General features: G+C 36.7%; 1 protein-coding gene across 1 annotated transcript in view; it reads right to left on the reverse strand.

The window, feature by feature from the left end:
* The window catches only part of LOC121412101 (MAM and LDL-receptor class A domain-containing protein 2-like), a 95,752-nt gene that overhangs the window by 23,250 nt on the left and 49,990 nt on the right, over positions 1-22,512 (reverse strand). The window contains exons 21-41 of the mRNA XM_041605010.1: positions 21,627-21,774; positions 20,703-20,748; positions 20,458-20,536; positions 18,975-19,097; positions 17,743-17,889; positions 17,063-17,328; positions 16,309-16,564; positions 15,612-15,840; positions 14,105-14,273; positions 12,732-12,834; positions 11,714-11,866; positions 11,043-11,230; positions 10,311-10,479; positions 8,605-8,745; positions 7,745-8,007; positions 7,164-7,398; positions 5,982-6,065; positions 4,702-4,871; positions 2,226-2,355; positions 1,490-1,639; positions 776-1,032 (exon numbers count right to left, since the gene is read on the reverse strand). Of these exons, the coding sequence (XP_041460944.1) occupies positions 776-1,032; positions 1,490-1,639; positions 2,226-2,355; positions 4,702-4,871; positions 5,982-6,065; positions 7,164-7,398; positions 7,745-8,007; positions 8,605-8,745; positions 10,311-10,479; positions 11,043-11,230; positions 11,714-11,866; positions 12,732-12,834; positions 14,105-14,273; positions 15,612-15,840; positions 16,309-16,564; positions 17,063-17,328; positions 17,743-17,889; positions 18,975-19,097; positions 20,458-20,536; positions 20,703-20,748; positions 21,627-21,774 (3,506 nt within the window). The remainder of the gene's footprint in view (positions 1-775; positions 1,033-1,489; positions 1,640-2,225; positions 2,356-4,701; positions 4,872-5,981; positions 6,066-7,163; positions 7,399-7,744; positions 8,008-8,604; positions 8,746-10,310; positions 10,480-11,042; positions 11,231-11,713; positions 11,867-12,731; positions 12,835-14,104; positions 14,274-15,611; positions 15,841-16,308; positions 16,565-17,062; positions 17,329-17,742; positions 17,890-18,974; positions 19,098-20,457; positions 20,537-20,702; positions 20,749-21,626; positions 21,775-22,512) is intronic.

The raw sequence follows: 22,512 nt of genomic DNA on the forward strand, positions 1-22,512 counted from the left end.
ATATTGCCGACCCACAACGTATTTGCATATACCCCCGGCTTATTTGCATAACTCCTGACCAATCACACAACGGATCAATGCCCACCTATTGTCCTCGCGCTTGTGCGTACGGTCTTGGAGATTAGTATAAATTGAGTATGTTATCGGACAATCCTTGTCACTTGATAAAGAGTTGCAGCGGCACTCGAAAGCTCGTGAACTTGTAAGCTAGTGAACACTTTTTGCGAGAGTGATCACAAATTTCCTAGAAAGCCAGTGAACACTTTTTGCGAGAGTGATCACGAATTTCCTTGTTGACCATAGTAGATTGCGAAACAAATGAATACCCTCTAGCGATTAATATATATATCGATCATAATGACACATATTCCAAGAGGTCTGAACTTTAAGTACATCAGCCCTCACAAAGAATCTTCCACAAAGAGTTAAGTTTCACCTAGAGTCATATACTTAAATGTGGAGGCACATATATGATATTTATAACTCCCTTGTAATAACATATTTTCCTTCTCAGTCAAATCATGGAGAAAGAGTCTTGTAAAAATAAGAAACACGAGTTCTACAAAACAATCTTGACAAAAGTAAATACACATGCTTGGACCACGTTTTCAGTTAAAACCAGACTTAAGAATAAGGGCTAAAATGTTCTTGTTAACATGACTGTTCCCTTTCTTCCATCACTCACTTTACAACATAATTTTCTTTTCTTAAATCAAAACCACTTAAATATTTCACGTTCACCTACAGACGGTGAACCATAAAATGCTAAACTCACGTAGTAAGTGCCTGTATCTGAGAAATGGATGCGGCCTGGATTCCAACGTGGCCCCCGAGACTCTGTCTCCCTCCATATCTGCACCTCCCTATCCCCTCTCCTCTCATAGATAGTCAGGGAACCAATATGTCTGCCGTAGGCATGAAACCAGAACTCCATGCAGTATCCCGATTCATCAACGTTGTTCAAATATGCAGAATTTAATCGTGCGACATTTCCAGATTGTTGGCCGGTCGCTTCAGCATAAATGTAATAACCTAAAAATAAAGAAGACATATATATCATGAAACCTCTAATAAAAATCTACATAAACTAGATCAGCTTGTATGAACACAATATCCTACAATCCTTGGAAGGGGTTTCAGCTTCATCTTTTTATATCAAGATTTTGACTGTAGGATATGACAACAGGACTCTCTCATTTTCACCAGCCCCCCCCCCAAAAAAAAAAAAAAAAAACACCATCACATTTTGTTCTGGGTTTTTTATTTTTAATTCAAGGCAAAAAAAATTAAACTAAAATCAAGATAAAAAAAAGAAAGGGCAAATATCAGAAACTGTTGTTTTTGTTGTCAAATTTTCTGACAACCCACCCCAAATCTCACTCAAACACACATCCAGTTTGAAAAAAATTAAAAATCATTTCACTAAATTATAGCAAATTGAGAATGAATTGACGAAATCTGAGACTGAAAGATTCCAGCTAATACAGACCTGTTTGGTCCTTTTTGGTGTGGTCTGTATTGGGTCCAGTTCCTATACTACCAGTCTCTCCTGAGGACCTGGTCCAGTTGAAGTCATCATTGAGTTCTTGGGTCCAGTTGCAGAAACCATTCTCAAAGTCGCAATTATGAGTGTCAGGTACTACAGAAAAAAGAGGACTTGCTAATATCTATCGTTTGATTTTTTAGATTATTATCTACTTCAAAGTGTGACAGATGATTGCTGAATCTAACGATGTGATTTTAACTAGTGTGTTGGCTCAGTTGGTAAAGCATCCATCTCACAACTGGAAAGTTGAAAGTTCATACCCCGGGCGCATCAGACCATAATATGTTAAAAGATGGGAGTTGCTCCCACCCTGTTTGGCATTCAACAATTAAAGGAATATAGCCTTGTTGATCTGATGCTGCACAGCTGCTGCCGGGCTCACGATCAGTTGGGCAAAGCAAATTTTTGGAGTTTTTCATTTCATATCTATTTCTAATAACAATATGGATTTTAATGCTCATTTTATCAATTATGCAAATTTCAAATAATTAGGTAATTAATTTTTCATAATGCATGAAGTGAGAATCCAAAACTCCAAGTGGCTGTGACGCAGTCACAAAAAATATGGAGGGTTGGCTCTCCTGATTGATAATGCCCCCCCCCCCCCGCAATTAGGGTTGATATACAAAGGGGGAATAAAATTCATATCCTGAGTAACGATCGGATGTTCTGTACTTACATACAGTTGGTGGAGGTGGAGGTTGAGTAGAAGGTGGCGTAGTAAAAGAGCAAACTGAAGGATGAAGAGATATGTCATCCAAAGCGATATCACTGCTGTAATTTAATCCAATGACCCCTTCAAAGATCACCTGAAAGAATAAGAACACAAGATCAATAGACCAGTTTGGAGTTACCTCATGGGCAAGTTTGTTCAAATGACCTTCCCTCTCTTTCATTTAGATAGGCAGACTTCAAAGCAAGATATTTCATAAGCATGCCTGACATAGCAGGATGCAGACATTGTGTAGACCAGATGACTAGAATAGCACACATTGCTATTAAATAAATACCAGTTGTGAATGGCTGCATTGTTGATTTCTAGAAAATCACAATTTATAAGACAATATGATTAATCAAGACATCAAAGTTGGTGCTTATCTCATTTAATATTAAACCACCATGACATTTGAATACAAATGGTCTTCTTCTGATGATGCACAGAGTGGAACTACGGACTGGTCAATCACATGAGAATGATGTGAGGATATAATTATTACATTATCAATGACAAGGCAAAAGCAATTTTGTGTCTCGCCCACTTATGAAAAACAACCAGAAAGATTGTGATTTGCGAGGGCATGCAAGAGAATTATATCGAAACTTCATTGTGAAATGACTGGGATGGAATAACACTTGTCATAAGAGCCTTGCACGTTAACTTTAATGTTGACCTGAAAATGACCTTTGACCTTACCATGTGACCTCCGACTGCAGCATAACATGCAGGTCGCCTAAGTACATCTACCATCCAAGTTTTGTTGAAAAGTAACTTACGGTTGCGGAGTTAGGTGTCATAAGAGAGTCTTGCATGTAAACTATAATGTTGACCTGAAAATGACCTTTGACCTTATCATGTGACCTCCGACTGCAGCATAACATGCAGGTCCCCCAAGTCCATCTACCATCCAAGTTTGGTTGAAAAGTTACTTACGGTTGCGGAGTTAGGTGTCATAAGAGAGTCTTGCATGTAAACTTTAACGTTGACCTGAAAATGACCTTTGACCTTATCATGTGACCTCCGACTGTAGCATAACATGCGGGTCCCCTAAATCCATCTACCATCCAAGTTTGGTTGAAAAGCGACTTACGGTTGTGGAGATAGGTGTCATAAGAGAGTCTTGCATGTAAACTTTAACGTTGACCTGAAAATGACCTTTGACCTTACCATATGACCTCAGACTGCAGCATTATATGCAGGTCCCCCAAGTCCATCTACTATCCAAGTTTGGTTGAAACGCGACTTACGGTTGTGGAGTTAGGTGTCATAAGAGAGTCTTGCATGTAAACTTTAACGTTGACCTGAAAATGACCTTTGACCTTACCATGTGACCTCCGACTGCAGCATAACATGCAGGTCCCCCAAGTCCATCTATCATCCAAGTTTGGTTGAAAAGCGACTTACGGTTGTGGAGTTATGTGTCATTACAGGTAAGTGACGGACCGACGCCGGACGGACGACATTTGGATCCCTAAGTCTCGCCTTCACCTCTGGTGGGCGAGACAAAAAAGGTGTCATTGAGGACTTGGATCACCACAGGGTTATGACCAGGATATATCTACATGTGAATGATGTACACTTTGCATGCCAAATACTGACATCACATGAACCCTGAAGGCATTAACAAAAGTTTCATTAATTATACTGTACCTAAATAGTAATATCAAATAGATAATCAAGATTAGATTATGACCCAAATTTTCAATTGAAAAGGTAAAAGCAATAACATTAAGACAAAGTGGAAATTAGACCAACTGAATATAAGACTAACTGAGAATTTGGGGGTGTTGCAAGAAAATACTGGCAATAAATTGCACATAAATTGCATATTTCAGTTGCAAATTAACAAATGATAGATCAATTGTAAATAAAGGAAATCAATTCATACTTGTAGCAAGAAGCAGACCATGCGGGCCGGTCTTACAAAGAGTTACGATTGATCCGTTCAATGTCAAGTATATGGATATCCATCAATGTCAGAATTTTTCATCAGAAAATTTGCTCAATGTCCCTTGAAAACAAAGAGAAGCATACTGATTTGTCCAGAAAAAAAAGCAGTGAATGTATAAATATAAATCATTTATAGAAAATATTTTGAACAAACATGTATTTTAGATGTTGACGTTGCTGAATTTCCATAGATGCGATTGATCAGATAAATCACAATTCATTGTAAGACGGGGACCAGCAATCAATTGCAAAGTTGCAATTAAATAAAAGTCTTGAGATTGATTTTGGGACCTAAATTTGACATGCAGTTGCAAGTTTCTTCAAACACTCCATCAATGGGTAATGAACATTATTTTGCATTGTAGACTTGCTCCATGTTAATAGCAGATCAAATGGGTTTAGCCCCTATGCTATTAAACCGAGTAAAAGAAAAAAAAAATAAGTATAAATATAAAGCACTGAATTATCTTCATAGCGTTCTCCTTACCCAGAATGTCGTGGGTGCATCTACATTAATCTGCCCATGAAGCCATATATCACCGTGATTCCCACTCTCAGTGAAGAGTAGTTTTGGATCCGTTGTCCTGGTAACCGTGTAAACATTCAAATCCCCCATTCCTGCACCATACATATGATACCAGAATTCCAAGCAGCGACCTATAAAAAAAAAAATAAAAAAATAATCAATGAATTACGAATTGATATGTTTGTCATTACTTTTGTTAGTTTATTTGATATTCCATTGACATGTTTCGATCATTCATGTTTCTATGTTGTCTGTATCATTGGTGAAAATCTGTTCATGAACAATAGTTACACCAGTGGTCTGTATATAACTTCGTTCTCATCATGTCTTTTCACAAATTTGAAATAAATCAGATTGAATGGAGTTTCTAGCCTGACTGGTAAGATTCTGATGAGTATAGATCTATTCATGGCCTATATGAATTTACACAATTCCATCTTGTACATCTCTATACCTCAGAAGAGTTTGACAACTGTGAGCTCATACAAAGATATCAGTGCCTCATCCTAAATGATAAATGATAATAAGTCTACATGCAATATGATTACCGGTGAAATATGTCATACTGTTCCTAAATAAGAGCAGTTTAGGGCCTAACTGAAGCTATTATCTTGTCTTTAATGAACAATGTCACAAAAACAATAAATTCATCAATTAAAATGGCATAATTACCACAATCTCATAAGAGCTGTGTTATCATAATCCATATCCACAATCAATTTTTCAAAGCATGAAAATTAATTGCAAATTAGCAACTGGTCAGTGGTGCCAATTTGAGTATCAAAAAGAAAGAGATTAAACTTGGCTTAATGGTAGCTGTGTAATGTAAACATGAGACTCCACGACCCAATTCACAAAGGTGATTTTAAATAATTGGTTTCAAAACATGGTTTGTGCATTGATTTGGTTTAAAATTGAGAATGTATAACGCGAGACTTCCTATGATGAATGTATGTTTCTGCCAGAACGCACTTACATTTATTACACTGCTTGTTTTGATTAATTTACATAAAGAGGGGACTCATCAATAGAGTAATCTTTAAAAAACATCAATTAGGCTCACTAAAAAATGCAGACACTTATTCTCGGACGCTTTCTCGGTAAACATGCCGATTTTAGCATAATTGAGGATGAAATCTGCATAAACCACTGTCTGAAACCAAAGATATATCCACCTTTCTGAATTCGAGCTAACATCTAGTTAATATTATGCTAATATTCTTTATTGAAAGCTACCATACCTCCAGTAGATTGGAAATGTTCACTGAGCAACCAAGCCTTCATTCCTTCCTCTGTGAATGATGACTCCATAAAGACATAGTGACCTGTAGACAAAATGTATTAAAGGTACTTAGTAAGCTCGTCATGGGCCCATGACACAAAGCATAGCAATCATTGCCAAACTTTTTTTAAACAATTGATTGCAGTGACTATGATTTATAATTAATCATCAAAATTGAGTGCACAATTAATCGCTGACCTTTGTGTCACGAAACCCTGAAATGTTACACAAATCACTGCTTAAACTGCAACCTCAATCATCATAATTCTGAGGGATAGGAATGACCAGGAATTAAAGCCGAGTAATCCAAATAATCCAAGTAATCCAAATCAATTGGCCATCCTTGCAGTAAGCTAGCTGGGCAAACTAAAATTATTTGATGCCTTAAATGACTTAAATGACAGTTCACAATTTATTTTGCAATCATTAAAACAACACACTGTTATCTGTAAAGGTATGATTATCTTTGTCAATAGTAGAAATAATTTCTTCTTAAATAATGAGGTATAACTGTACTTGTTATAGTGTTACGGTTACACTATTTCTCTTTGCCATGGAAACCTTCAAAAGTGACATCTATACTTGTTCTTCTACTGTTGACTAAGATAATTCATGCATTATCAGGTTAATGCTTGTTGTGGTAATGATTGCAAAATAAATTGTAAAAGAGAGTCAAACCAAATCCATAATGGGTAATTGCTCAGGGATTAGTATAAGTATGGTATTCTACCAGAAGAAAGGTGTTTTTAAGCTCATAATCACTGCCCTTCTCAAAAGCCACAAAGAGGCAAAAACAGATCATAGAAGGCTCATATATAAAAATTTCTTTGTCTTGTGTTCATAGTTTATATGAAGTCCATGAATTGCCATCTATTACATGTTTCGTAACCACGAAGGGGAATTAAAAAAGCTGCGTATATGATTAACTTTAAACTTTCTAACAAAAGTCCTATTATAGGATTTATTCTAAATAAAAAGGAGGATGCTGCGTGCATCTGATGAAATATAAAATGAATTAAATTATTATTCTGTTTGAAAACTTATTCTTCAAAACTTTATAAGTATGCTTCTCTCAAGTCAGAATGAACTTTCCCTTCAAGACTGAATATGTTTCCCAAACAAACTTCTCCTATACTCTCACCGTATCCCGTCTGCAAGGTATGATCAACTTTCGGCCCAGTGTCAGGCGACGACGTTGTAGTGGTCCCTCGTACCCAATCGAGGTCATCGTTCTGGTAATCGTTGTCGAAACCGCACATGTCGTATTCAAACGTGCAGGCACCCTGCATGGGGCAGAACCTGTCATCGATGTTGATGTCATCGATGGCCATGATGCTATCTTTGGAGGTGCCTGTCGATGTAAGCTCTATGTAAATCTGTGAAGTACAAATACACATTAAACCTAGATTTGCTTGCATTCACTGCTCATTCTTAAGGGGGGGGGGTTTCCATACAATTTTTTAATCAGAGCATCGTTAAATCTAGATGCATATCCGTACAAACCTAATTCTTAAATCTTAACAGGATAGCACTACATTTACTGACTATATACAAATGAATATAGCTTGAATCATTACATTCAAGCATCATAAGGCTGCATATAAATTGGTTAAAATATTCAAGAAAAAAATTATCTAAAATTAGCTGTTCTGACTATTCTATCAATGGTTTGCCTCCAACAATCCCCATCATTACAGCAGATATGGAAGTAAAGTATCCAACCTTATAGCTTTTTGACATGATAGGAGTAACTTCCAACTGAGCCAGCATCCACCTATCGCCTTGATCCCCGGTCTTGGTCCAGCTGGGACTGACAAACGGGTCTCCGTCATCCTGTCTGTAGATGGACAGAGTTCCAGGACTAGATCCACCCATACGGTAGTAGAATGACACGCATCGAGGGCCGGTGTGGTAGTAGTCTTTGCTCTGCAGGATGCCAGTAGTCCCAGGGGCAATCTTGCTGGTGTCCACATAGATGTAATGTCCTGGAGGGATTGCAAACAAACTTCCGTGTAAAACCTCAGGACTGGGGAAAACAGCAAGATGGAGATTAGGGCAATTCCATTGAAGTGGTATGTCAGAATCTGACGTTCCCCATTTGTTCCCCTCTTTCTTGGTTTCACAGTATGATATCAATAGTCCTTGCTAGTGTATAGCCTTATGCGGGGAGGGGGTATGGGGCTGTGTACTACACTTTTTTTAATCTTAGATTTAACTTCAAGAGTTTGATCGGCATCCTATAAAGATATATGTATATCTCTTGAAATATTGCAGCAAAATGTCAACTTCCCTAAACAATGGACTAAGGGGTAATTTTGATGATTCCTTTTTTATTACATCCTTTTTTAATTTGCTGATATTTTGAGTTATACTTGAGATTCTGAAATAAATATTGCTTCATTGGATAGCTTATGATGTACTCTTTCAATATTTGAAAAGTTCAAAATTGTAAAAATTACCCCAAGTCCCTTCTTGCAGGAAGCTTATGAATTCAAAAGACAATCAATATGAATTCAAGAAGAGAAGACGCAGAGAAAGAAAAAAGAGAGAGAAAGAGGGGGGGGGGAGAAAAAATAAATTACCAGAGCCTGTGAATGTTGTGTGATCCACATCTGGTCCCTTCCCTTGGGTAGATATTGCAGATCCCCATAACCAATCAAACTCATCGATTTCAGAGCCAAGGTTTGTCCAGTCACAAAAACCGAGCTCAAAGTCACATTCAACTGTCAACATGAGAAAAAAAATGGAAACTGACATGGATTAAAAATCGTTAATTCCCAATACTATCATTCATCTTTCAGTTTATCAATCAAAGGATTCTTTAGTTATTGCGATAACAAAAACTTGGTGCCATAAAACAAAGGTTAGTGAATAATCATAAGCATGATTTTCACAATTAAATATAATAATTACTCATAAAAAACACTCATATGATAATAATATACCATGTCCATTTACCCAACATGACCTTTGAACATAATCATGTAACCTCAGACATGTACAAAAAAAACTCAATTACCCTTATGTCATGAACTACATGTGTAGATCCATAAACTTTCTAATTTATGATGCCAATCCAACAAATACCCCCAACATGGCCAAAGGCCATTGACCCTAAATGACCTTTGATTTTGGTCAAGTGACCTGAAAGAAGCACAAGATATTCAAGGATACATGGTTACTCTTATGTTCCAAGTTTCCATGAAATAGATCTATAAACTTTTAAAGTTATGATGACAATTCCACAAATACCCAACATTATCAAGTTCATTGACCCTAAAGGACATTTGATTTTGGTCATTTGACCTGAAACACACACAAAATATTCAGGGATACATAGTTACTCTTATGTCTCAAGTTTCTATGAACTAGATCTATAATTTTTTTATGATGACAATTCCACAAATACCCCCAACATTATCAAAGTTTGTTGACCCTAAATGACCTTTGACCTTGGTCATGTGACCTGAAAATTACACAGGATGTTCAGGGATACATAAATGCTCTCATGCATAAGTTTTATCAACTAGATCCATAAAATTTCAGTTATGATGACGATTCCACAAATACCCCCAACATGGTCAAAGTTTGTTGACCCCAAGTGACCTTTGACCTTAGTCATGTGACCGGAAACTTGGGCAGGATCTTTAATGATAAACTATCACTCTTATGACCAAGTTTCATGAATTAGGGCCACATACTCTCGAAGTTATAACAGCAGTTCAAAAACTTGACCTTGGTTAAGATTTCGATATTGATTCCCCCAATATGGTGTAATGTCATTGACCCTAAATGACCTTTGACCTTGGTCATGTGACCTGAAACTCAAGCAGGATATTTAGTAATACTTGATTACCCTTATGTCCAGGTTTCAAAAACTAGGTCCATATACTTTCTAATTATGATTAAAATTTCAAAAGCTTAACCTTTGTTATGATTTCAATGTTGACACCGCCGCCGCCGCTGTTGCAGTCAGAAAAGCAGCGCCTATAGTCTCGCTCTGCTATGCAGGCGAGACAAATATTTTACAATGATTGCTAAGCTTTGTGTTATAGGCCCGAGGACAGACTGTCAACCTGATAACTTTTAATATGATTCTAGCAACATCCTTTGGTGGGCAGATGCATAAAACGTCGCTTTTTTGCTCACTTTCTTCACAAATGTTTGTCTTGAAAATGGAAAGTTCATGTTCATCACATGTCTGATTTGATTACAATTATAATATAGGTGAAATAATTTGATACTGCACACAATTTACAGACTTGGAGCACCATATAGGTATACTGACCTGCTCCAGCACAAGCACCCTCTTCGAACAAAATATCATCAACACAGATATCGCCAAACCAGTGTTCACCAAGTATAGCTTCTAAGACAAGTTCATAGTTTCCGGTCGTTGCTATGTTCTTCTGAGCAGAGAGCCAAACGTTGGCTTGGTTCCCTTTCTTTGTCCAGATCTACAAGGATGATAAACATTGAAAATAAAAAAGAATTTGTTAAGAAATATGTATCAATATTTCTTGTAATGTGTCTGAAGCAATTTGATATTGATTGGATGCAGTTTTATGTATAAATGTACCGTGTGTTCAACATACTTCGTGGGCAAAATTCAAACTTCATTCACAATAAGCCAAAGAGCCAGTAGAATCTGAGACACAACCTGCATTCTATCAGACGAAAGGCCATGGCAAGGATTTTGATTCATACGTATAATGAAGCATGGACTCTAGTCATGCCTGTGATGTTAGCAGACATGACCTTCTTATCCGAGTGTTTCTCAAAAATTGTCACACAGCAGACCCATATCATAAAACAAATGATGCATAGGTTTGAATTTGTGAATATTAAGAGAGATTGCAGGCATCTTGGGTATATGCACAGTGTAATGGAAAAGCACTCGGTGTGAGCGCCTCATGCTTGTTGCATATTGTAAATACCCTTCAGTTTGCTGCATCACCACTAGAAAATACACATACATGTCCATTATTTGTCCAATATTCTAAATATACGATATACTTACAATAACTTCACTAGTTCCATCCGTATTTCTCTGAATGAGATTGAATGTTCCAATATTGGCACCATACATGTGATACCAAAAAGAGAAACAGTACGGTTGATTCTTGGTTGACCTGAGCGGACCAGACACTAATCGAGAGGAATCTCCAGGCTTTGCAGGCATGTAGGGTTCCAGGTATGCATAGTAACCTACCAAAATAACACGAGACAGTCCGCAGAGTTTACACAGACCTTGAAACTTAGCAAGATATGAATACGATTGCCCTATTGCTTTCATCATGTATTAAAAAGGTGAATCCCTGATATTTTCAATTTGAAAGCATAATAAAGTGATACAATAGATGTGAAAATGTATTAGCAAATTAAAATTCTGAAAAAACAGTTTTAATGCCAAGGTTTCCTTTTTTGTCTTTTGTTAGAATTTGTGGATTCATTGTGAGTGTATTCATAACTGCCCAATGAAAACATTGTTAAGCATTTTAAACAAAACAATCTTACAAACAATTAAAAATTTCCACCTAATTATAAATCATTGCTAAGAAAAACAACATCACCTAATGGAATATAATACAAATTTCAACACTAACACGGTATTCACAACAACGAGACTATTTTGGGGTTAATCCAGTATCAAAAAGAATTGTTTACAATCCTCTTCGACCTTTGACTGACCTGTGCCATCTGTGTGGTCACCCTCCGGACCTGGAAGGCCTGGGCCGTATCTGCCTTTATGCAAGGTCCAGTCAAAAGTGTCCGAGATATTCGTCTGAGTCCAGCCACAAAGCGTTCCTTCTGTGTCTCCTGGTCCAAAGTCACAGTTAAGATCTCCAAGCAAAACAATAAAAAAGAGAGTAAATTTTGCATATCAGACGCTTCTTCGTAACTTCTGAAGGTTTCCATGACAAAGAAGAAGACTGTCGTGGTTTCACAGTACACCGTGTGTTCTTTTGTGGGCATGTGTTGGCCCCTGAAAAGGGCCATCCAAACTTGATGTTTCAACAAGTGAGCTCATTTTGTTTTCAGGAGAATAGGCAAAAGTTGTAAAAACAGGCTATATAGATGTGTCATCATAATTCCATGACATTTGCTCAAGTGAGATCATATGTGCTCTCACTTAAGTGTAAAAATATTTACAGACATTGTAAAAGTAACCTGTAGACCTCCTTGGCAAAGAAATTGGCAATTGCTCGATGAAAGTATGTACCACGCCTAGGAAAATCTCAACCCTGGAGTTTCATAGGGATCATTCAAAGGGGCAAAATGGCAACCAACATTTATTTAGCCTTGATTTTACCAGTGAGACCCTACATCCGACAGGAATTTACTTGATGCACCTTAAAAGTTAATTAAATTGGGTGAAAGCAAAGATGCTATCAATCCCTACATGTAACCATTTGGAAAGGGTGTGGAGAAGTATACTAGTTATCGTGCGCTTATGGCGCAGTCCCATTTCCCCTACGGTGGCCGTAAAGCAAGTTGAAAACAGCTGTTCTAACATTTTTGTACAAGCTGCATATAGGTGGTTTGAATAAAAATGAATTTCAACTCTCTGTAGGGGAAATGTGACTGTAGCATAAATAAATATCCTCTATTATTATCATTATTATCTAATTTGTTGAACTCTTTGGGAATTATAAGTATCAAATGCTTGTAAATTGTGATTTTGGCATGTTAATTTGCATATTCTCACCAGCTGATTTGTCACAGTTGATAAACTTGATATCATCCACTGCAATATCAGCAGGAACTTGGCTGTCATCAAAACCTATGCCAGGTGAGGCTTCCAGTCGAATCTGGAAAAAAAAATGAAGGCAAAGGGCATTCATAATGGCACAAGGTAGAAAATTTCCATAGTGGTAGAGATGAAATTATTTGTACCTACGTCAGATCTCCCGTTTGAAGATGATGAAATACTCTCCTCAACCCCCTCCACGTTAGAGTTTTTGTTTCCACTTCTCCTACTCTGACTTTGTGTCATTGTATACCCTACTACATTTTATTTTCTCATTTGTTCAAAATGAGGATAAGATTATCAAAGAAAGCACCTGAAATATAAATATTAATGATACTGATGCTTTTGGTGGTTGTGACAATGATGATGGATGAATACATATATGTTTGTAGTCCTGAATAGGACTGTCTTTATGATGATGATGTGTAAGATAACAATCATGAAAAGTCTCTCCTATACCACAAAATATGTTACATTACTACATATATTACTGCATATATTACTTTGTTTGTATTGATTATTGGTGTTTGAAAATAAGAAATGTTGATATGAATAAACCTTGAAAATACTGTCCCCCAAAACCTTGGCCGTCCTGCATGTACTAAGAGCAATCAATGATGCCAAGTAGTTGCAAATGTCGATGTTAATGACTACTACTGACAATGTTGAAAGAAGTCATGATCATGATAACAATAAGAATGATAATGATGATGAAGAAGTCAGTTCTAAACCCTTTTTCTCATAAAAAACCCTGGTAGCTATCTATGATGCTATGTAGTTGCTGAAGTTTTGGATGATGACTGCTGATGGAGATGATAACAGTGATAAAGTGTCTTCTACACTTAATACTGTCCACAAAACCCTGGTCATGAAGAGCAATCAATGATGCCATGTGGTTGCAAATATCAATGATGATACTGCTGATGATGTTGAAAGTCAGTTCTAAACTTTTTTCTCCACCAAAACTTGGCAGCGCTCCATGATGCCATGTAGTTGCTGATGTTTCCGATGATGATTGTTGCTGATGATCATGTTGATGAACACAGTGATGAAGTGTCTTCTATACTCACATATGTAATCCTGTCCCCAAAACCTTGGTCTTCAACCAAGAGCAATCAATGATGCCATGTGGTTGCAAATGTTGTTGATGATGATTACTGCTAATGACACTGAAAGTAGTGATGATCATGAAAATGAGGATGATGATGATGAAGTCAGTTCTAAACTTTTTTTCAAGCAGTGATCCACGATGCCATGTAGTTGCTAATGTTTCTGTGGTGATTGTTGCTGATGATAACGTGATGGATGAAGTGTCTTCTATATACACTTACATAATACTGTCCAGCAAACCTTGGTCCTACCAACAAAGATCCTCGATGCCATGTAGTACCCTGGTCACCCACCACGGTCCAGGACGAGTCTGGGAGATTGTCAACATAAAGAGTCGCAGTCAATGTACCCGCATCACCTCGCATATGATAATAGAACTCCATCTCACATCTAAAAAAATTAATAACACGAAGAACACATTGTTAAACAATGATGAAGAAAGGGGGAAAAAGGAAAATAAGAGAGTCATCAATATCAATTTTCCTTAAACTCAATGCATTACCATTTATCTACAGACAAGATGGAAGGTTAATTGACCAGGGGGCAATAACTTTAAGTTTAGCAATCATTGCAGAACATTTATACGCACATTTTTTACGATTGACTCTAATGTACAATTAGTCGTAAAAATCAAGTGAACGGTCAATCACTAACCTTTGTTTTACAGGACCCTGGTAAATGTTTCATAAAGCTGTTCATAAGTTACAAACAACTTTATGAATGACTGGTAATCCTCTCTTAGGCACTAAATCAACATCAGCGAAAGTGTGAGGTACTGTATATCACTTAACACAAGAGAAAAGATCACCAGCCTATTCATTAGTTGCTCATAACTTATGAAAAGCTATATAAAACACCATCAGGAGTAAAGATATGTGTAGTAACTACTATAAGATACTTCTAATTATCATCTTATTCATTCATGAGTTTAAAAGTTCAGAAATATACACTTACAGTGATTTTTGGGGGGTTGTTGATCAATATTGTATATTAGAGTGATTGTGATTGGCCATTGTCATTTTCTGACTGATTGTAAGTCTTTGTGTAACAGGGCCTTGGAAAGCATTACATGAAGCTTAATGCCAGGGATTACTGTCAAGTGAAAACAAACTTATTGATACACATTCACATACCAGGGGCCCGTAACACAAAGCTTAGCAATCATTGTAGAACATGTTTCTACGATTGATTGCATTGACTACAATGCACAGTAGGCCCTACAATCAATCGTCAAAATCAAACGTACGATTAATCGCTAACCTTTGTGCTACGGGACCCAAAGTATTCTCTACTCTTCTGTCCATTATTAGTCTTCCATTCATTTCCATCTCAACTTTCTCGTTTTAGTTCTTCTTTTTACTTCTTTACTTTATCTTTCCTCTCTTCTTAAAATCTTTTGTCATAAATAAACAAAAAATTTGTCATGATAAATTTATCAATCCTGTTAAGTTTTGACGGTCATTTCATCCATTTGAAATGTGTTATTTATTAAAAAGATACATGACCTTCTGAATATATTGTTTGATTGTATTCGATGTTTTGATGTAAATGTGAAATGGAGATACCGATTAAATGCAATTGAAAGAAATAATATGATTAATCCAACTGTAAAGGTTGCAAGAACAATGGAAATGAATGAAGAAATAAATGGATGATACATTTCAATGTTTATATCAATAATTGAATGAATACATAATGAATAACGTCAAATGAAGCAATATCACTAACCTCGAACCAGAGTTGCCGAGGATGAGGGGGCTCAGAAGGAGAGCTGTCATTCCAAATGTTCCAAACGTGCTATCGACAAACATGTAATATCCTGCATTGGTTGACAGGGTGTGGTCTACATCTGGTCCCCGTCCCTGAGGGGCGTTACTAGCCTGGATCCTGGTCCACAGGTACAGACCATTGGGAATGCTACTCCATCCGCAGCTGTTCGTCTCAAAGTCACAGTTACCTATTAAATGAAGTGTGTTGACACTTGTATCAACCAGGACTTCAATTAATAAAATGTATGTGTGCTTCTGTTTATCTTTATTTGATTCCCAGGAACATATATATGTAATGTACAATGGCTAGCATGGCTACAATTTTTAAAAGAAAAAAAAGCTTCCCTGAAAATGGGTCTGAATGGAAGTCTAGGTCAAGGATGAGACACTTCAAATAAAAAGAAAATGACTTTTAGAAAGGCTGATGGTATACAAAAGGATATCCATTCCTGATATTCATTGTGATCAATAGCATTGTCTGCAAGGCATCTCACTCCTGTAAGAACCTCACTAAGATAATGCACCTTTGAGAAGAAATACCACAGACGAGGCACTACGCATCTTTAACAGCAACTTTGACACTATCATGTCTATGATGATACATGAGCATTAATAATGGAAAGAAACTCACTCTGACCCTTGGAAAGGAGACTCACCACAGTTAGACTCATCTTCCGAGTCGCTGCAGTCCGTTTTTGCATCGCACCGCTGCTGGACATCCAAGCACGTCCCGTCGTTACATTGGAAGGAATCGGGCCCACAGGTAGGCAGATCTGGGGGAGGCGCAGTGGGTGCCTGGGTCACCACCGATGGCAGGGGGGTGTCGATGAAGACACAACCTGGGGTGAAACTAGTGTCATCTATGGCTATGTCTCCATATTCACCATCCCCTCTCACAGCCTCTACGATAATCTATGACATAAAAAAGAAATCCTCCTTTAAATTTTTTTTTGTAGCAGGTCGTAAAATCACGATGAATCTTCAACCAGGGCCCCATTACACAAAGCTTAGCGATTAATCACAAAATGAAACAGTGTATCAAGTAGACTGATGAGGAACCAATCAGAATTGTTCTTTAATTAAAGTTAGTGATTAATTGCTAACCTTTGTGTTACGGGGCCAAGGTCTGCAGTTATTGCATTTCAAAATTCTCCCATACTTTTCTGATGAATACTGCTGTTTCATCTATCATTCCTCAATTTTGGATCATCATCATAACATGGTCGGCAATTTCCAACTGATTTTTGTAACAATATCGATGCTATCAGAATCCAGAATCTGTGACTACTTTACTTCAAATCAAATGAAATAGAGAAACTTCTCAATTTTTTTTTAAAGGTGGCGTTAAAGTTCTGTAAACAAAATCCCAACAATTACACAAACACATACACCTGACATTTCTGGACAAACCTGCAGAGGGTATTTGAGATCCTTCAAATCAAGATCCGCTCTCAGGAAGTAGTCTCCGATCTGTCCTCGTCTGTTCCAGATGGGTGTCAACAGGCCATTGATGGCTTCTCTGGTGTACACGTTGAGCTCGAAGATGTCTGTTCCATACATATGGTAATAGAACCTGAAGAAACACCCGGGAGGTGATACTGAGGAAAGAGTTCTGGAGCCCAGGCGTGCCCTGGAACCAAAACGTGAAAAGCTTGCTTCCAGGTGCATATAGAAACCTGCAACAGACAACCATTTGATGTTTAGCCTCAGCAGTGCTCTTAGTTCTTTGCCAGAACCTTTTGAAATAGTAGGAGTTCTGACTCTTTTCTTTCAATAAGAAGGTCCCATGTATAAATCTCAAATACGTACCAGTTGTTTGGCAAAAATCAATCTTCACTCACCCTATACATGCATGTTAATGAAATCAATGTGGTCAGGAAGCAATCAGACCTTTATAATAGGCATGGTCTATTTACTATTTATTTGTTAAACATTTATTCTCTGTGTTATTGATGGTTATCTAAAATGTTTAATTTTAAGACTAGTTATTTATAACACACAGTGATGATGAGAGTGCACACAACGTGTTTGTCAATTTGCCCTTCCCCCTCCCCCTTGAAAGCTACGTAACAAAGTGATGCTGGATGTACCTGAAAATAGACCAGTAGTGTGATCCCTTCCAGGACCAGTACCAACAGTCCTAGTGAGCCCTTTGTTCCTCCTCCAATCAAGCTCATCGTTGTGCAGCTGGCTCCAGCGGCAGATGCCAGTCTGGAAGTCACACATCTCGTACGAGCCTAGGTCAAGATATAAGCCCTCATACTGTTGATAGTTGGCAATACCATCAGACATTGACACTCATACGACACTTCAATACTGACTTGAATCTGCTGCCGAATCGTACAAACATGTAGGGCTTGAAATTTAGTTACTGTACCCAAGTGTTATATTCCCTTACTTTTAAAAGCCTTAAAGGAGATCGGATATGCTAACCTGCCAATGACGACTGTTGATGCATCCAATCATATTACAAACACATTGGTAGTAAAATGACCTACTTGCCTGTGCAAGAAATGAATCAAAACCAACCTCTATCATTTTTTCAGTACAGATACTTTCAAAGAATATATATTCATGGATTGAAATGAAAAATAATTGGGTTTTTATTTCAAAAAATCACAAAGAATGAGAAAGCAAGGGAACCACATGCACACACATACACACACACACTTTGGGCACTATTATATAAATTATTGATGTGGGTTATGAATAAAACAAACTTTGCCAATCACTCCAACCAGACTTCATATTTTTCTGTAAGATCACAATATCAAACAAACAAGCATACAGACAACAGAGGGACTTAATACAATGTATCTCATCTTACATGTCTCTCCAGTCACTGGTAAGATCACAATATCAACCAAACAAGCAAACAGACAACAGAGGGACTTAATACAATTTATCTCATCTTACATGTCTCTCCAGTCACTGGTAAGATCACAATATCAACCAAACAAGCAAACAGACAACAGAGAGACTTAATACAATGTATCTCATCTTACATGTCTCTCCAGTCACTGGTAAGATCACAATATCAACCAAACAAGCAAACAGACAACAGAGGGACTTAATACAATGTATCTCATCTTACATGTCTCTCCAGTCACTGGTAAGATCACAATATCAACCAAACAAGCAAACAGACAACAGAGGGACTTAATACAATTTATCTCATCTTACATGTCTCTCCAGTCACTGGTAAGATCACAATATCAACCAAACAAGCAAACAGACAACAGAGGGACTTAATACAATGTATCTCATCTTACATGTCTCTCCAGTCACTGGTAAGATCACAATATAAAAGAGAAAAACTTACCACAATCAGTCTCGTCGGACAAGTCTCCGCAGTCATCAGAAAGATCACAATAGCTGTCCATGTTGATGCAACGTCCATTTCCACATGTGAACTCCACTGGGCTACAGCCATCTGGAGGTGGCTCTACATAGATTATATATTTAGATCAATTATTTTTAGAATGACTTGTTAGATTTTCCCAATATTTCATTCAGATACCTTTACCTGAATCGTTATAAACTTTTGAGATGAAATTTGCAACGCCCTTGTATGAATGCAATTCTGAAGTCATGTAACGTTTGAAGTTGCATGTCAGATCCTCATATTGCAATAAAAACACAATGTCATGTACAAATCCACTGAAAGTTCTGATTCAAGACAAAATCCATAAATGCATCAGGAAAAATAATCATTTTCCTCATTAAAATCAATTTATGTTATGTTGTTAATGATTGGAATACTTTTGCTGACAATTTGAATAATAAAAAAAACAAATAAAAAACAAGAAGCCAATGAACAATAAACTACAATAACACAATAAAACACAAGGTAAATTAATTTTGGCATCCTTATGTCTTCATACTTGCTTTGCTAAGTAGACCACAGAGTGTCTAGATAAAGAACAATCATACTTTTACATCTTGATTTAGGGACATTTTGAAAAGCCAGAGCCATGCCTCTTGTGCAGGAATTCCAACTTTTACACTTAATCATGTACATAACGAAGGGAATGCAGAAAAGCAGTTATATGAAAAGACGAATAGTGCCTGTATAGCAGGAAAACCGGGCATGGTGGCTCAGTGGTTGAGAGTCCACCTGATGAAAGGGAGGTCGTGGGTTCGATCACTGGCCAAGTCATATCAAAGGCTTATAAAAATGGGACCTCCTGCCTACTTGCTAGGCGCTCAGCATTTAGATTGGAGAAGGGTAATAATAACATATTATATTATGCAGGACCCGCTCTAATAGCAGTTTTCTAACTATTTGTTTTTTCTAACTTTTTCTATCATTATTACTATTATTCCTGCTCTAAGAGTTGGGACAGATATTTGACAAGGTACCTTACAGCAGACTTCTAGTTTTCAGAAAAAATTATACATAAAATTAACATAATGAATAAAAGAGTACAATTCCCCCCCCCTGAAAGAATCACCAATGCAATTCTGTAGATCATGCCAAAGATAATATACATGCCAGTTTTTGGTATGAGTCAACAGCCACAATCGTGGTGGGTATTTCATAAAGCTGTTCGTAAGATACGAATGACTTTACGCACGACTGGTGATCCTTTCTTGTGCTGTGTGATATCCCTATGTAATTGATTTATTTTAGGATGTAAGAACATGTTCCAGTCGTGCGTAAAGCCGTGCGCAAGTTTACTTACAGCTTTATGAAACACCCACCTGAAGTGGTCTGTTATAAACTACCAAATAGCCAAGTCTAGTTGGGGTTTAGGGAAGAATAAAACATTTGAATAATAGATATTCTCAAATTCAGAGCTTACCAGGAAAGTCACAATCACGGAAGGAAATATCATCCATTGCAAACTGCACTTGAGAAACCTGTATTGCTCTGATCTCAATCTATTTTTGAGAAAAATGAATAAAAATCATGAATTTTATGATCATAGATAATGCTTATAAATAGATATAATAATAATCATAGAGAGGAGCTGATAGCAAACTAGAGATTGAGAAAATATAAGGACTATTTGAGGAGGGGGAGGGGACATAATATCCTGTAACTCACAGTTTTTGTATAAGGCACAAACATACAATTAAATTCTTCTTCCCCTCTATTTTCCAAAATGAATATTCTTTCAATCCATAGTATTATTTCTTTACAAACTGGTTCTTTCATGAATAACTGTTATCATGGTAGTATGCCACCATCCCTTTTAAATTATATTATATTGAATCGATCCATTCATTCTCATAATACACGAAATAGATGCAAATTTCATCCTCCTCTGTGTCGAACTGAGCTAGCCAAATCAACCATTTTTTATCAGGGCCCTATACTGTGGAACAATCTCTCTGTTAAACTTCAGACAGCAAAGACATGTAAACTTTTCAACTTTAATTACAAACGACACTTACTTTGTATATTGCTTTGTACATATTTTAATTTTGTGGAAATAAATGAAATGAAATGAAATTGTTTGTTAGTCTGGTCTAGGATCATCCCTTTGGTTTCCTCAAAAAAAAGGGGGAGCTAAAACAGGATCGTGAACTTTTCAAAAGAATAGGGATTACTTGGGCAGAAATTTAACCACTGGATAATGCATTGATGAGACATTTAAAAACAATTAAAGCATGTGGCTACCATGATGTAAAATGGTTTAAATATTCTTTTATGGGGAGCTTCCTTGTATTTCAATCATATAAAAATCTGTAATTATTTTCACACATTCACTTATTCACTCATTCATTTAGTTATTTATTTATTCATTCATTCATTTATCAAATTATTTATTTATCTATATATTTCTTAATTCATATATCATTTACTGGCACATACTCACTAATTCATTTGTTCTTTTATGTATTGTGTTTTCTATTTATTTTGTTATCTATAATATATTAACATTTTACTTATTCATCATTATCATTCTTTCTTCATTTATTTTTATTTATTTCTTTTTTGGGGGAGGGGGGTAAGGGGGGTATAAACAGTGCTCTTGTCAGTACCTGGAAAGTTCCTCTTACTCGACCAATTGGAATAGAAGCCAGGATCCACTCCTGGGAGCTTGGCTGACCGTGGGCTGCAACATGGGCTTTGTCTAAGCCGGACACAATATAGATGCTCACAAACCCACTTCCTGAAAAAGTGAAAGCGCATGAAGAACATAATACCTTCATCAGGTTTTTTTAATATAAGCAAACTACAGAGTGTATGAGATTAATGTTCTTTTGATTTATTTTAATTCTGAATTCTGATTTTAATTTTGAATTCTGATTTTGAGTTCTTTTGATTTATTTTAATTCTGAATTCTGATTTTAATTTTGAATTCTGATTTTGAATTCTGATTTTGAGTTCTTTTGATTTATTTTAATTTTGAATTTTTGATTTGTTTTAATTTTGAATTCTGGTCTTGTATCAACTGAATGATGCACATTTTTTTACCACCGATCTCACGACTGTTTTTCAGGAATTACCACTGAAATGTGCAATTACCGGTATGGTACAGATTACAAATTTCATGGATCTCATGTTTAATAAGTCAATATATATATCTCCTACCAAGAAGCAAAAAATAGAGACAGAATGGAATAAAGTGACAAAAAAGAGCAAGGGGAAGAGGAGAAGAAGAAGAAAAAAGAAGAAGAAGAAGGACAGAGAAAAAGCAGAAGATGAAAAAAGCTGTAGATGCAGAATTAGGAGCAGAGGGAGAAAACAAGAAAGAGGAAGAGGGTGGAGGAGAAGAACAAGAAATTGGTTGAAGGAGAAATAAATATAACAAAATAATAATAATAAACAGTTCTTGTATAGCGCATATCACAATTATAAATAATGTCTCTATGCGCTTCCAAAGGACTTGGATATTATTACCCCAGCT

This window comes from Lytechinus variegatus, chromosome 3 (assembly GCF_018143015.1).
Source record: "Lytechinus variegatus isolate NC3 chromosome 3, Lvar_3.0, whole genome shotgun sequence".
NCBI lineage: Eukaryota > Metazoa > Echinodermata > Echinoidea > Temnopleuroida > Toxopneustidae > Lytechinus > Lytechinus variegatus.